Source organism: Armigeres subalbatus, chromosome 1, assembly GCF_024139115.2.
Source record: "Armigeres subalbatus isolate Guangzhou_Male chromosome 1, GZ_Asu_2, whole genome shotgun sequence".
In the NCBI taxonomy this organism is placed as follows: Eukaryota; Metazoa; Arthropoda; class Insecta; order Diptera; family Culicidae; genus Armigeres; species Armigeres subalbatus.
In genome coordinates, this window is record NC_085139.1 from 117917882 (window position 1) to 117934945 (window position 17064).

At 41.6% G+C, this 17064-nt stretch overlaps 1 protein-coding gene across 2 annotated transcripts; it reads left to right on the top strand.

Moving 5' to 3' along the window:
• Nucleotides 1–412: 412 nt before the first annotated feature.
• On the top strand, nucleotides 413–16118 carry LOC134205021 (MICOS complex subunit Mic60). Of its 2 annotated transcripts, XM_062679877.1 has the most exons (7): nucleotides 413–613; nucleotides 7178–7317; nucleotides 7376–7578; nucleotides 8273–9204; nucleotides 9262–9490; nucleotides 9675–9695; nucleotides 14983–16118. In XM_062679877.1, the coding sequence occupies exons 1-7, from the start codon at nucleotides 569–571 to the stop codon at nucleotides 15606–15608; spliced, it is 2196 nt and encodes a 731-aa protein (XP_062535861.1). In that variant the 5' UTR covers nucleotides 413–568; the 3' UTR covers nucleotides 15609–16118. The 2 variants fall into 2 exon arrangements, with proteins under 2 accessions (XP_062535861.1, XP_062535862.1); XM_062679878.1 differs by lacking the exon at nucleotides 9675–9695 and having other exon boundaries at nucleotides 414–613.
• Nucleotides 16119–17064: the final 946 nt, after the last annotated feature.

Genomic DNA, 17064 nt, shown 5'->3' on the forward strand with positions numbered 1-17064 from the left:
TTCCTTGTTATAATAATGCTTTTTTCAATTCCATGCCCAAAAATTAATAATACTTTCGTCGTGATTAAAATCTCGACTAAAATAAAAAGATATTGTCAGATTTTCTGGATATGATACACTGCGCGGCGTTTGTAATGTTCCCAAATGGGTACTTGCACAAAACTTCACGCGGCGAATGACTGTCGAAAGGTACGGCCGCGCCAAACGATACACCGCAATGCTATTCACCCATAAGAATCAAGTAAACGGGGTGCAGAAAACGCGGCGGTACCTTTCATGAAGGGTTCGCCGCGTGCAATTTTGAGAAAATCAGGCAATAATAGCTTTTTTTCTTTGTGTGCATCCAAAAAGTAAAATTCGAAAGGCCTTTTCGTTGACATCGGCTGTCAAAATTTTGTCCGTCCGTCCGCGCATTATTTTTTTTGCATTTTCGTCACGGAGTCGGATCCATCGTCGTCGTCTCGTTCGTTGATTTTTCCCGAGTGCGGTCAGGTGCGTGATACGCGGTGAAAATAGTGCAAATATCCCGGAAAATAGCCTGGAAAAAGACTCGTAAAAAGCGGGAACGATGTATCGTTTGCTAGTACAGAAAACGTTCCTCAGCGGATCAAAGGTAGGTGGTGGATTCGACCCGAAAAAATGAAAATAAAAATTGAACTTGAGCCTGTGAGGAGTTATGTCACAAAATATACACGCAAGCTGGGATGCAGTGTACGACGTACGATGAAGAATAATGCTGGGGAACAGAATCGGGTTCTTTTTCCTATGACAATTTCGTATACCTGGTATTTTCCCCTGACTGTTTATTGTATTGTTCATCTCACGAGAATCAGTTTACATTTTACCGGGTTGAGGATATTATACGGAGATTTACTTTTGGAGGATCAATGAATAACAATAATTGATATTTGTAATTGTAATTTTTATTGGGAAGATAACCGGTTAGTTTACACTAAGTCTTATTATCGGGTCATTTTCACTAAAATGCTATCAAATATTGACATTCCACGGATAGGAAGGCTTTCTGTGGTAGTGGTCCGGTCCGGTCCAGCAAGCTTCGGGGAAAGCGTTGTTGGATATAATCGACTGTGTTGATCCGGATGATCCACACTTGCTATGCTGTGTTTCTCGAAGGCACACTGACTGTGCAGCGTGTCATGTAGTAGACGAACATAAGGAAAGCTTTGCACGATCCGTTGAGGCGTCGCTATACTTTATGCCGCAGAAAATCCGGCATGTCTACTGCCTGCAGTTTCAGATCGACTTCTACTGACACGAGAGACACAAAACGACAAACAGTGTTAATCAGCTTCATCACTTTTATCTGATGTCTGTTTCAGATCACTGTTCATTATAAGCTCGGATTAATGCTCTTATAGTTATTTTGAAGCCTTCCTTAACCGTGCGGTGAGATGCGTGGTTACAAAGCAAAACCATGCTGAAGGTGGCTGGGTTCGATCCGGTCTAGGAAAATTTCGGGTTGGAAATTTTCTCAACTTCCCTGGGCATAAAAGTATCATCGTGTTAGCTTCATGATATACAAAAATGGAAACTAGGCTTAGAAACCTCGCAGTTAACAACTGTGGAAGTACTTAGAGATCAAGCTGCAAGGCTGCAATGTCCCAGTGGGGTATGTAATGCCAATAAGAAGAAAAAGAATAACTATTTTGTATTATCCTTTGACAAAAAAAAATGATGTACACTAACATGTAGTTTTTCATGTAGCTTTTTTTGCTGTTGCATGCTCCGTCGCCGGGCACGACTGTTGGCTTTGCAAATAAAATAAAACCTATTGGTTTTAACCCTACTTGGTGTCCCGTAACACGGTAGATCACTTTGACGTAGTGTGTTGCGGTGTAAGAAGATCTACCAAACAGAGCCCTAGCCTAATCCATTTTTCTAGCTAGGGCAATAAGTTGTGGTAATTAAGGATTCATCATATTTAATCCTCGCTACCAACAGCAGTCTCAGAAATAAAACATAATTAATGTTACCTTGCAGACAGTTGAAGGACTCGAGTTCCTCTTGTTTGAGGCTAAACTGTATGCAGCGGAAACAACTTTTCAAGCAATTTAGTTAAAAAACTTCGGTACCCGGTCCTAGGCTGAACTGACTGCTGGAAAAATCGAGTTAGGGGTTTAAATACGTACTAACTCTTCTTGCACTGGTGAACAATGGTAGTGAGAGGAACACACGGAAGTTCTTATTACTGAACAAATTCTCTTGATTGAAATGGTCTTGTAGACAGAGCTAAATCCCGGGTTTTCATTGTTTCACTGGTGATATTCTAGAAGCAAGACAAGGATGTGGCTAAAGCTCCGATGCATGGCCAAAAACAGTATTACTGTTCTGTTTTCTCAAGAAAGGATTGATTTCCTATTGATAAGGTGCGCGCCTTCAATGGGATTGCTCTCTATGAAGGGTCTGAATAGCGGGACCTTGTCATGGTGGTCTTGAGAAAACAAAACAACAACTGTATCGAAACCGATAATGCATTGCTTTTCGATAGCACTGGAGTAATTCGACATGCACTTAAACACTAAGGATACGGGTAACACTACAATAGATCTAATAATTGGTCGCAGTCCATATGATACAATCGATCGGGACCAGCTATGGCAGCTAATGCACGAAAACGGATTTCCGGATAAACTGATACGGTTGATCAAGGCGACGATGGATCGGGTGATGTGCGTAGTTCGAGTTTCAGGGGCATTCTCGAGTCCCTTCGAAACGCGTAGAGGGTTACGGCAAGGTGATGGTCTTTCGTGTCTGCTATTCAACATCGCTTTGGAGGGAGTAATACGAAGGGCAGGGATTGACACGAGTGGTACGTTTTTCACGAAGTCCGTCCAGTTATTTGGTTTCGCCGACGACATTGATATCATGGCACGTAACTTTGAGAGGATGGAGGAAGCCTACATCAGACTGAAAAGCGAAGCTAAACGGATTGGACTAGTCATCAATACGTCGAAGACGAAGTACATGATAGGAAGAGGCTCAAGAGAGGTCAATGTAAGCCACCCACCACGAGTTTTTTATCGGTGGTGATGAAATCGAGGTGGTAGAAGAATTTGTGTACTTGGGCTCACTGGTGACCGCCGATAACGTTACCAGCAGAGAAATTCGGAGGCGCATAGTGGCTGGAAATCGTACGTACTTTGGACTCCGTAAGACGCCCCGATAGAATAGAGTTCGCCGCCGTACCAAACTGACTATCTACAAAACGCTTATAAGACCGGTAGTTCTCTACGGGCACGAGACCTGCTCGTGGAGGACCAACGCGCACTGGGAGTTTTTGAAAGGAAAGTGTTGCGTACCATCTATGGTGGGGTGCAGATGGCGGCCGGTACATGGATGAGGCGAATGAACCACGAGTTGCATCAGCTGTTGGGAGAACCATCCATCGTTCACACCGCGAAAATCGGAAGACTGCGGTGGGCCGGTCACGTAGCCAGAATGTCGGACAGTAATCCGGTGAAAATGGTTCTCGACAACGATCCAACGGGAACAAGAAGGCGAGGTGCACAGCGGGCAAGGTGGATCGATCAGGTGGAGGACGATTTGCGGACCCTCCGCAGACTGCGTGGTTGGCGAAGTGCAGCCATGGACCGAGCTGAATGGAGAAGACTTTTATGAGCAGCACAGGCCACTCCGGCCTTAGTCTGATAATAAATAAATAAATTGGTCGCAGTGGCACACACGAACAGGAATAAAAACCCTACTTGGTAGAACAATCTTCCTTTCAGATTTCGAAAATATAGAATCCGGAACTCCACAGACTCCACCAGCTAAAATATTTAGTTCGTATTCTGCTGTGGGGAACTGCTCACGTACTATGCTTTTAACACCTAATCTTTAAAATTATTATATCTATTAAAGAGAAAGAAAGTCCAAAGCAGATGTCCTTGGTTCTTAAAATTATTCTGTAGTTCTGATCAATTGATCTACCAGATTAATTACGCCTGATACCAAATGAGAGAGAAAAAAACCTTTGATGATCCATCTAGCGGTGTTGTATTGCATTTTATTGTACTTACTTGATACTTGATACTTCAATGAAGCTACGCCAAATGGAGTATCCTTCTCCACTGGAGTCGATCCTGGGCCAATCGCTTCCCGTTGCCCTGAACGTTGAGCGCCCCCAGGTTCTCTTCAACTGCATCAAGCCATCGTGTACGCGGCCTTCCACGAAGTCTGCGACCTTTTCCGGGTACTCTACTAAATATCATCTTCGCTTGACGTTCTTCCGGCATATGAACAACGTGTCCAGCCCACCGTAGTATGCCGTGTTGTATAAGCTTAGAAATAACCAGCCCTTTATACACCTGGTACAACAAGTGATACAACAATGCGACGCCGCCAGATACCGTTCTCCTGTTTACGCTTTACGTTTACCGCCGAGTATTGTCCGCAGCACCTTACGCTCAAACACTTCGAAAGCTCTCCGATCATGGCCGTATAAAGCCACCGGAAGAATCAGAGTAGTATACAGCACGAATTTTGTCTTCGTTTGCAAACTACGGGACATAAGCTGGTTACGAAGTCCGTAATAAGCCCTATTTGCAGCTGCAATACGCCTTTCCACCTCACGGGTAACATCATTATCGCACGGCACTAATGTTCCAAGATACACAAATTCTTCTACCATTTCAAATTTCAACATCCAGCACCATTTCGCTACCACCACCACTAATGAACCCACGTTGCTTGCCAGCGACCATGTGCTTCATTTTGCTGGTATTAATCGTGAGTCCATTCCTCGCTGTCTCCCTCTTAAAAGGCACAAAAGCCTCTTCCACGGCATGGCGAGCAATCCCGATAATATCGATATCGTCCGCAAATCCCAGGAGCATATGCGATCTTGTGATAATGGTACCGCTTCTTTGCACACTAACTCTCTAAATCGCTCCCTCGAGCGCTATATTGCACAGTAGATTCGAGAGGGCATCACCCTGCTTTAATCCATCTAAGGTAACAAATGACATCGATAATTCATCCGCAGCCCTTACACTTGATTTCGATCCGTCCAACGTTACACGAATCAGCCGTATCAGTTTCGCCGGAAAACCATGTTCAAGCATAATTTGCCATAATTCGTCCGTTTCACTGAATCGTACACCGTACAATAAACAGATGATGTGTCTGCAAGTTGTACTCCCGAAATTTATCAAGGATTTGTCTCAGGTTGAACATTTGATCCGTCGTTGATCGGCCCTCACAAAACCCTGCTTGGTATTCGCCGATGAATGAATTCTGATGAACAGAATACGGGAAATAATTTTGTACGCCGAATTAAGGAGGGTTATTCCTCGGTAATTGGCGCATTCCATTCTGTGCCCTTTTTTAAAGAGAGGGCAAATGAGGCTCTCCAACCAGCTAGCAGGCAATTCCTTGTCTTCCCATATTTTCGACATAATATGGTGCAAAACTTCATAAAGCTGCTCACTGCCATGTTTGAGAAGTTCAGCCGGGAGCTGGTCCTTCCCCGCAGCCTTATTGTTTTTCAGCTCTTTGACAGCTTTTTTAACCTCATCTAGTGTAGGTGACTCCACAGCTTGTCCATCGTCGCTAATATTTATTCTGTTCACCGATGCATCGTCACTTCCACTATTCAACAAAGTCTCGAAGTGTTGCTGCCACCTGGCCGCTACTTCGGTTTTATTTGTCAGCAAATTTTCTTTTTAGTCGTTGCATATGACGGGAGATGGTGCCCTCTTTCTCCGCACGCCATTGACAGTCTCATAAAACCTCCGCATATCATTCTGCTCCATTTTCCTGTGCCTCGCTAATCACTTGATCTTCATACTCTTTCTTCTCCCTGCGGTGGGTTCGTTTGTTTGGCTGCTCTTGCTTCCTTGTACCGATCTCTATTCGATCGGGTACCCGACACCAACACCCGGCTTCTGGCAAGGTTCTTCTCGTCTGTCATACTCTGACGCTCCACATCGAACCAACCCGTCCTGGGTCGCCTCTGTGTAGTGCCTACCACTTCTCGTGGTTGTGCCACCGCTCCATGGATCGACTCCCATAGATCGTTGATGTTGTCGCTAACGTTGATTGTGAGGTTGGTTGCGAAGGCCGACGGAGGTCCTTCTTAGCTTAGTTGGTTAAAGCACCAGTCTAGCGTACTGTAGGGTCATGGGTTCGAGTCCCATCGAAGAGAAAGTGGTTACCTCCAATACATTTGCCAAATCAATATCTTCCACATGACGTACATATTCACATATGAGTTTTCACAACATTGTAAATTAATGTCCAAGTCGGGTGGTTTAATCCCCGGAAATAGGCAATTAACTTTGATTGAACTGAACCTGAGTTGCGTGCTCTTGCCTACGCAATGCGGTCGGGTCTGAGCTTGACGACGACTGGTAAATAGCTTACACAACCTTACTTAATCAGTACAGTTGCTGATGAAGAATGTGTATAGCCGCCAGACATTCTAAATACTCACGCTCCTCTAATGTGAAAGTGTACTACCACATGTGGAAGTGTTGGTTTGAGAAATGGATTGCGAGTGATTTGACTATGCGGCCAATTTGGGAATCTCAAGCTCGTTCTGTAGCCGCTAGGTTGCGAAGGTCGACGGAGGTCCTTCGTAGCTTAGTTGGTTAAAGCACCAGTCTAGCGTACTGTAGGGTCAAGGGTTCGAGTCCCATCGAAGGGAAAGTGGTTAATATTCACATATGAGTTTTCACAACATTGTAAATTAATTCCAAGTCGGGTGGTTTAATCCCCGGAAATAGGCAATTAACTTTGATTGAATTGTGATTCATGTCACCAAATGGTCCTTCGGAAAATCCGGAATGGATTCATTCACAAATAACGTAACGCTAAATTTGAAGATTTTTGACCTCCAAATACTCAATCTTATACGCCCTGTCTTAAACGTCTCAAACATTTACGTTCGCCACCTGTTGCATAGGTGCGGTAATGCGTAGTTTGTTCCGTTGGACCTAATTGAAATCGGTGTTCGGAAAACGACGCCTTATTCAGGAAATCACTTCCGCCGAAAGTAAAAACTCAAGGCCTAGTCAAAGAAACATTTCACACTCGTGCGTGAGAAAACAAAGATTATGGCAGCACCACGCGTCTGTCTCGTTCAACAGCTCGACTGGGAATACGAACTAGTTTATTTGTATCAGATGTAACTTGATTTTTACATATTTCGTTCCAGAGACAGAGCACCATCCTCCTTCGCACTCTGAACAGCAGTGGTTCATCCAACATCCCGCAGTTCCGCGAGGCTGGTTTCGGAAAGGTACTGGTTGTACTGTCACCGTTCCTGGTTGGTGGCGGAGTAGTTACATATGCAAAGTAAGTTGTTGTCTATTTGTTATTTGCGATAACGTTTATAGCAATCCACACCTTGCAGATACGACAATGAGTTTAGGAAAACCCTTGTCACCAACGTGCCTGCTCTGGAGCCAGTGTTGAAGGTGCTTCTACAGGAAGAGGATCCATTCCAGGAAGTTACGAAGAAGCTGGATGAAATTTCCAGCACTATCAGTGGATATACTTCCACTGTTACTGGATTCTTCACCGGTGGCGAGAAGGAGGAAAAGAAAACAGAAAAAAGTAAATTGCATGTAATCTAAAAGCTTTAAGTTATTTTTCTGTATATCAATCATTCCGCGATTTACTATTTACCCGTTCAGCTGTAGTCTCTTATCACTTGATGAAGACTTCTTCACAGTTTGGATATGGTATCAAGTAATAGAGTTTATAATCTTAACAGGCTATTAGGGTAGCCCGCCTCTCGGAAAAATTAGCTGCTCGCTTCCCGATTTTGGTACGGAGGGGGATTTAGAATTGTCCATGTCGAAATCCCTTGCGAAAAAAACCATAGGCAGTTATAAAGCTTTTTTCGATATTATCTTAAAGCCTATTCAGTTTTGGAAGTATAAAACGACAATACACATTATTCCCACAGTGCAAATTGGATGTTGCGGTTCGCGAATTAAGTTTTCTTTTATTGGGGATTAGCTTCTTTTACCGCAAAATGATAGATACTTTATTTACCAAAACAACGCTTATAGCTCCGCCCGGTAAACTCGAATATTCTCGCTACTATCAGCACACAAATAAGGATTGAATTGTAGCACAAGTATAAGCACGAAGGGTAAGGCTGCATTAAAAGTTTTGAAAAATACAAAGAAATATTACAAATTTTATTAAAAAATATTAAATAGGATCTATTCCTCAAATAAGTTCAACATACATACTTGAATATATTCTACAGAAGAAGCATAATAACATAATGCCTTTTTAGAGGTTGATATACCACCGATAACCCGTTCAAAGTCGGTGCATGTACCTGTTCCGTCTCCCCCACTGCCTAAACCGGAACCAACAGTAGAGAAGAGCGAAGCAACGAAACCAGCTACAATCGCACCCGCACCAAAAGCAACACCAGCAAAGGCAGCAACACCTGCCGCAATAGCAAGCACTGCTGCGCCCAAACCAGCGGTTTCTTCTAAACCTGCTGAGGAAGTACCGAAATCCATCAGCGACCTGGAGCATCAGATCGATGTTGCAGCGGCTACCGCCATCAAAGAGTACGGCAAGGCAGTACAGGTGCTGAAGGATTACACAAACGAAGTTAAAAAAGTTGTCGATGAATCCGTCGACAAGCTGGATTCGTCGAGCTGGACCATTTTGCGCAATCGCACTAGCGCAAGAGATACTGCCTTGAAAGCAGCTGAGGATGCGGCTGACGGTGCCCGGGAGAATATCGAAAAGCTGCATCGCTTGTTGGACAGTCGAGATATCAAGTGTTCCGATGAATTGAAGGATAAGGCACGTGAAAACATCGCCTCCTATCTGGAGCACCTGAAGAAGGCCAAAGAAGATGTATACGAGGCGCGCAATCTTGCCAACTTGGGAGAAAAGTATTGGAAAAAGGTCGAAGCGGCTCGCAACTTCTTCGTCAATGAAATCGAATCCCTGTTTCCGGGGGTTAACTTGAGCGAAAAGAAGTTGAACATTTCCAAGGATGATCTCGATCTGTTCATTGTCCATGCCTTCACACAGGTCGTAGCTCACCAGAAGGAACTACAAAAGCTACAGATTGAAGGAGATCAGCAATTGAGGCGTGCTTTGGAGGCGGTTCGTGGAACCGATCAAAGCGAAGCGGTCAAGGCCCAGCTTGAGTACGAGATTGCCAAGGAAAAGCGCGACTTGAACTTGCATAATCAAAGGAAGGTAAGATAAAAATGCCATGAACACTGACCAAATTGATGAAACCGATTTTTTTCATAGTTGCTGGCCATTCGTGCGGAATTGGAGCGTAATTTGCGCAATCAGATGAAGCGTCAGTCGGAGGCGCACACTGACCACCTTGCCGACGCTCTTGCCCAAAAGGAAGTGGAAATGAAACGAAAGTTTCAGCGTGAACTCGACGAGAAAATTACCACGGAGCAAGCAGCCTACAAGCTGCAATTGGCGTCAATGCTTGGCAAACTCAAGGGAATGGATGCTGCATTGAAAGGTATTTTTTCACACACTAACGTATATGCTCAAGTGTTGTTACTTGTTGTTACTTACTTCTCATGTTTGTGCTACTAACTAATGTGTTCTTGTCTTCTTGTATGTCTGTACTCATGTCAACTGATTTCCATCACCAACCACACTATCATTTTCCTCCACCACACGCTAACATTACATATGAGCAGAGATCGACGATGAAATGAAAGGTATCTACATATAGTTTGGTTAAATCTACGCCATTCCTCAGTGAACCCTATCTTCCCTAACTTGTTATTAACAGCGAAATCGTGTTTTCTTCAAATTTAATCCAGTAAAATTGATATTGTTAGGAAAAATGAAACCAACAGTGGGATATCATTAGTAAATCAATCACTTGGCGATTGAGGCTAAGTTTTTGAAGCCTCAAAATTAAAAAATACTTACTTTACTTATTAGCAAATTAATCCTCTCATTCCTCAAATGAGCGTGCTCGAGGTTCATCTTTCGACGCCACGCACCGTTGTCTTGCACACCGCCAAAATGGTCCTTAGCATGCGTCTCTCGAATACACCGAGTGTTTGCAAGTTCGCCTCGAGCATTGTCCAGGTTTAATGCCCGTAGTACACACTTAATTTTTTTCGCCGAGGCCGGCAAAATATATTACCGAGAATCCAACAGCTGAGACGTCGAAAAAAATTTCGTTAAAAGTTCAAATTACCGACTGGTCGTAAACTGAGACGTCGTAAAATGTGTGAAAACATCCAGCTGTCAAAATTTTCCGTGCTGTTCGGCAATAGTTTGCCGAAGTGCTCGGCAGAGTGCTTTACCGAAATAATGTAAATGATTGCTTTTATTCGTTTGTTTTTTAATGAAATAAAAAAACAAAGCGTAATGCAGCATAAAATCACAAAAAAAATATTTATTCACGGATAATATGTAGGGGAACAGACGGCTTTGGCAGGTTTTGTTCTATTATTGGCAGGGGGGTTTTTGTCGACCGAATTTTATGAAATTTGGCCACAATATTCTTTGATATGCAAAGAATGTTTAGGCCAAATTTGAGCAAAATCAGTCATAAAAAACCCCCCTGCCAATAATAGAACAAAACCTGCCAAAGCCGTCATTCCCCCTACATAAAATAAATTTATGAATATTTTTTTTACAAAATACCGGTATAAAGTTGTTGAAAGATGGCGAGCTGGAAACTTCTTTCATGTCACGAAAATCGTTGAAAATTCGTTGAAAATCATTTCGATGGTATGTCCTAAAATAAAACAAATATTTAAGCCCGACATAAAGTAAATTTAGATTTTAAGACTTACTTGGAGATAGCTTGCTTGGAGATAGCGGCTGCTTGGAGCAGCCGTTGTCGAAGAACCATTCAAGTTGTTTGTTTCTTTTTTTGCACAACACGTGCTTTTGCGGCGTTTTGACGTTTGACAAATCTATTTCCCCGAAACTCGGTAAAGTGGATGGTTTACCGACGATGATCGCAAAATATTCTGCCGAATTTCAGTAGTACATTTAACTAGCTGATTTTCGGCAATTAACTTTAAAATATTTCGGTAAAACAATATTTTTTGACGATATTCGTTAAATGATTTTACCGAAATAAAATCTGGCTTTTAAGTGTGTAGGCCCGTTTTCACAAATTTTGCGAATTAGTATTTCACGACTATCATTCCTAATAACATAAACATCAGTCTTTAGTCATATCTAATGTGACCAGACGTCACTGCATTTTTCAACTTAGTTTTACAAATTTATTATAATTCATACAGCCTTACAAATATTTTTCCAATTTTTTTTGGGCCAAAATCTATGCGAAATGCATTTTTGGAGGATCCATTTTCAAGCCAGTGACGCAATCCCGCGTTTCGCAGGACGCTTGCTGGTCACATTAGTCATATCCAAAATAGACGATCGATCATCCCAAATGTATCGTAGCACTGCTTCTCACAATCGTACTTCGTTAAGTGTTCGACCAAAGCGGTCAAAGTTTGACTGTTTTCAAACACGAAAATTTCCACCGGAGGGGGGGGGGTGTCGTTTTTTATGCCAAATGTATTAGAAATGCATGAAACGCCGAGATCTGGTGTCAAACCGAAAATAATTTTTTTTGGAAAAATTACTTTTTGGGACTTAAATTTTTGAAGCACAATTTTTTCAAAATAATTTTTGGGGCAACATCGTTTTGATGTTTAATGTATTTCTAAAATATTTGGCAACAAAAAAAAAATCGATTTCGAATTGATTTTTTCCGCAATCACCACTCCCTTGGGAAATTGTCGTGTTTCAAAACTTTGATCGCTTTGGTCGAACACTTAATGAAGTTCGAAAAGTCGATTTTCATTGGCACCATAATGTACATGTCGTGTCTTCGAAACATTCACCTGGACACTGTTAGTTTTTGTTGCCTCGCCTTTCAGGTGGGTGTACAGATCTTTCAACTTTTCAAATGTTAATCCGACAATATCAATGTACATATAAGTAGAGAGATCAGTTTCCACGCCGGTACTCTTCCCATTCCTATATGCCGAATAATAGCCGAATATCAGATGAAAAGTTTTAAAAAGTAAAAAATAAAAAGGTAAAAAGTAAAAAGACGTCGTTTGTAAATTAAATGTTTATTGTAATTATTGCATGTCCTTACATTAGTTATTGACAAAATTTAACATATTAATTGGCTTCCAAATACTTGAAATTTTGTTTCATACACGTGAGCATTTCTCCATTCTCCGGAAGCAGCCGATTTCGATGCTGTTCATATATCAAGCCCTCCGTTGAGAACAACCTTTCGCTCACGATAGTACTAGCCGGCGCCGAAAGATACCGCTTGGAAATTTTGAATACGTTTGGAAATTTGAATTTGTTTGTAGACCACCAAGCGAATGGATTTTGTTGCCGTTCAATATTATTCACCGATAAGTACTGCTCCAATTCGTTCTTGATGCTGCAAAGTGATGAGTTATTTGTTGTTCGCGATTGGCTTGCTCCAATCTCTGCAAAGTATTTCCAGAAGCCAGATGAAGAATCTGCGTCTTTCGTTGTTGTCGGAGGCTCATTTGCCGTTGGGTGATCATCAGTGTGGTCAAAAATCTCAGCCACAATACGATCAATCAGAGCATGACCATAGCTTTCAGGAATGAAACTGAGTTTGAAACGGGGATCCAGAACTGTAGCAAAGGTGAACACATTTTCATCAAAAATGTTTTTTTTTTTTATATATCTTTATTAAAGAGATTTTCAGCCCTAGGCTGGCTCATCTCTGATCAAAAATGTGTTTGAACCGAGTATTCAAACTTCGCAATAAGGTTTCTTTTGTAGGTCCCATTCCTTTGTGATCGTTGTTAGGTTTTTCCAAAAAGAGTCTGAGCGTTGCAACATATGGGATCACTTCGGAAATGCACGAATCATCAGAGCTTATAATTCGGGTAATTTCCTCGAAAGGTCTCAGCAATTCAAGAAGGCGACTGGTAATGCTCCATTCATATTCCGTCAAATTCTTCCCCCGCATAGTAGGTTACCGCAGGTCTTTGGTCATGCATGCGTTCCAACATGTAAAACGAAGAATTCCAACGTGTACGAACGTCTTGTACAAGCTTCCTTTGTGGCAAATCATACTTTTCTTGAATTTCAAGCAATTTATTACAGGCCAACGGGGAATGATTGAAATGAGTTACAATGTTCCGCGATTTCGTAATTGAATCTTTGATGACCTTTTGGCATTCCAAACCCTCGAGCACGACCAACTGAAGAGTGTGAATGAAACATCCAACGTTTGGTAATTCAGCGTCATCCAATCCCTTCAGCATATTGGCCGCATTGTCACGTAAAATCAGATGAACACGATCTTTTTCGATTTTCCAGTCACCCAGCATTTCCATAATTTTAAGCCCGATTCTTTCTCCAGTGTTTGATCCTGGAAATTCACTTGAATTCAGTATGGCAGCCCGTTCATCGAACCAATGCGCAGTCAAGTTAATCACAGCTTTGTTGTTCGGAGACGACCAAATATCTGTCGTGAACGAGATGTAACCAATTTCCAATTGTAAATCGTCGCTAATTGCTTTCTTGCACTTTTCGTACATTTCCGGTAATACTACGGACGTGAAGTGTTTCCTACTAGGATCCTTAAATGGCAAAAAAGTAGAGTTTAATAATTGAAATCCGATTTATTTTTTATTTTTAAATAACCTTGTACTTCGGCGGAAGTTTCACAATTCTCGGGTACTTTTTCAAAACGGCGTATGTCGCAAATTGTAAACAAACCCGTTTTCAACAGCTTATGACTTCAAATTCATCTAAAAATGTGTATATCTTCAAAGCTACATGAAAATGTGTTTTTAAAAACGTAAATCAATTTTTTGCAAAACGGTGTAACATCATTGTTGAAAATATTGCACATACACTGCTTAGCAGAAAATGTACTTTAAAAAGTTTTTTCAAACAACTAAATAGTTTAAAACGTGCGTCTGCTTGTACTTTTTCATCACTAATTTCAAAATAAAGCATGTTGCTTGAATACTCTGATTTTCGTTAAGAAAAACATTTTACGTTGTTTTTCTGCAGCAAATGTTGTTACGTCGTGTTGTAAGTGTTGCAATTTTTTTTGTCGCATGTGCGTGAAACGTTTCAACTTGACGCAACATTTCGACGTATCAACAATGCAGCGTACGGAGCAGCGTAACATTTCGACGAAAGTAGCATGACCTCGATCGGTCATGCTGACGTATCAAAACGACGTATGTGATTTATCTGTTGCAGAACGTTGTAACATATATTTTTATCAAAATAACTGAAATGTTCACACGCAGTGCAGATTTCAGAGTCAGTGACGATGAACCTTTTCATAATGTATCGTTGAGGTGTATTCGATTGCAATAAAAATGATTAGTTTCTAAATAGGAATAAAAATGAAATCTGAAAACTTCCAAGCTCATTTTCTCAGCTTGATCAAAATGTTACATACGCCGATTTGAAAAAGTTCCCGAGAATTAGTCGCAAAAATCCTTGATCCTGAACCATGGACAATGGCTGGTGATCCAATACAATCATTTCGGCGATTGATTTGGTGATCTCTTTTGCTTTCACTGAATTATCGTCCCAATTGATATTACCGGAGAAGCTTTGCTGGATAGTCGGTTGAGAAAGATCTGTGACCGTGTTATTGACCTACTATTCGGTGCATCTCATTGCATATCATTGTAATATGCGTTTAATTTCATGCAGAGTTAATACGCTCATCTTATTGACCAAGATACTCTTCATCAAGTGATAAAGCTTGTATTCGGAATAGGGTATAAGTGCTTTCTGCGCATTCACTGATCTACTTGTGCGAGTCAAAGACAACATGGTTGATTCGGGCGATCAGGTTAACAACGTAGTTATGTCTTAGATTATGAAACTGGTTTTCTGAGGTATGCTATAGAATCACCAAAATCAATATTTGTATAGTAAAACATCGCTTTGACAAAAATACCAACCTAATAATTATCACCGTTCCATTCCCAGATCGTGCCGATGCCGAGAAGAGTGCCCATCAAGCTCAAGCCCTGTGGGGCGCGTGTCAATCACTGTGGTCGTCAATTCGTTCCGGCCAGCCAGGAAAATCATGGCGAGACCAGCTACGACCACTTAAGGACGAGATCGGTGCTGTGGCTCGAGCCGCCGAAGGAGATGAGCTGGTGGGTGTAGTGCTGAAAGGCCTCCCAGAAACGGCCAAGAATCGGGGTGTCTATCCCGAAGACGCTCTACGGGAACGGTTTATCAAGGTGGCAGAAGTATCCCGTCGTCTGGCCTTGGTTCCGGCTGAAGGTGCTCGCCTGCCATTGTACTTCCTATCGTATCTACAAGCTGCCCTGATAGCCCAACCAGACGTTCCCATTTCGAAAGATGAGCTGGAGGATAAACCGTTTGATTTCAGCAAGCTTGATACATACGACATTCTGAACCGTGCTCGTTACTGGCTGGATCGAGGCAATTTGGTTAAGACGGTGCAGTACATGAACCTGCTACAAGGAGCATCGAGGAAAGCCGCGGGAGACTGGTTGAATGAGGCCCGCTTACTGCTAGAAACACAACAAGCTGCCAGTACTTTGATGGCTCATGCAGCCTCTAGTGGAGTTCGTTTCCTGTAAAACAAGAGATGCCATCCTTCGTGTTTTTGTAAATGTCCCCAACATCCCTTGGTAATGCCGATACCAGCCGTATTTTTCTTGTTTCTGTTAGGCTTCACATGCCAACTGTTAGAATACAAAGTTTATCGAAACCTCGACCGGCGATTAGCCACCAAGTCAACGATCGTGTCACAATTTTATTGTCTTTAACGACGTTTAATCCATGGGAAAATTTTCATTCCGCATTTCACGGAATCAGTCATAATAAATCCAAGTATTGTGCATCGATATTTTTAATTGGCATTTGGCGCAGACGAGAGATCTATGGCCGACAAGCAGCACAGACAGAATATGGCTCTATTGTATTTAAGTTTGGTGCTTCAGTAGCAAGGAATAAATGTAAAAAATGATTCAAATTGGTAGAATAACGATGCAGGCAGAAATTTGTGGAATCGATTCTTTTCAAAATTTAGGAAGAAAATGTACTCTTAGGCATATTAAGTTAATACACAACCATAAATCGAAAATCTGCTCAATGCATTTCTAATAAAGTTTAATATCACTTACCTACCCATGAAACAGGAATGGTAGAATCCTGGTCTCTATCTATTTCCTTTGTCTCCACATTTCCCTACTTTTCCCTGTATTTTTTTATATGTAGCATAATTCCATTTCTCCTTCTTCCTCTCCTTCTCCCCACCACTCTTTCTTTATTATATTTCTATAGGAACCTTATACATTAGAAAAAATAAAGTTTATCAAAATTTAAGTACCTTTAATCAAAAGTAAGTATGTTTTCCTTAATATTAATCTAATGTAAGGTTTTTTCACACATAACAAAACGCTTCAGAGGTTGCGACCCATACCAATTTTAGAACCCTCCTGTTTCAATGCAACAAAAAGATTATAAGGTGGGAGAGTGGGGTTTGAAAATGATAAATTTCGGCGCTGTGTTCTTTTTTCTCACCGTGCACAACAACCGTGATTAACTAACTAGGGTTTGATGGTAGCTCGGAGGTCTTTTGCTGTTTCTAATTTAGTAGATCTTCTATTTAAACAACTGGTTGAACATCCGTTGAGTATCAAATCATTTATAATTTAATAAGTGATTTTTATTATTTATAATAAGTTCGTCAAATATGTTTATTCGGTTGGCTTGTCAACTTCCGGATCCTTGAAGTCATCTTCATCATTGTCCGAATATTCTACATCTCTGACCGACTCGCCAGTAACTTCTTCTTCCCCCTCTTGCTCGTACAATGGTTGCACTACTAACGGTTTTTCCTGTGCTTTCAGAAGCAAACGGAAAACAGGTTTCATCGAAATGAATATCACGAGCAATCACTTCCTGCTTTTCTTGCTCCAGAGGCGGTATCCATTGAGAGCCTAGCCGATTATGACAACCTCTTGACTTTTGCATCCAAACACGCGCAGCTTTGACAGCATGAGAATGTCTAAATCATTTTTCACGCATCGC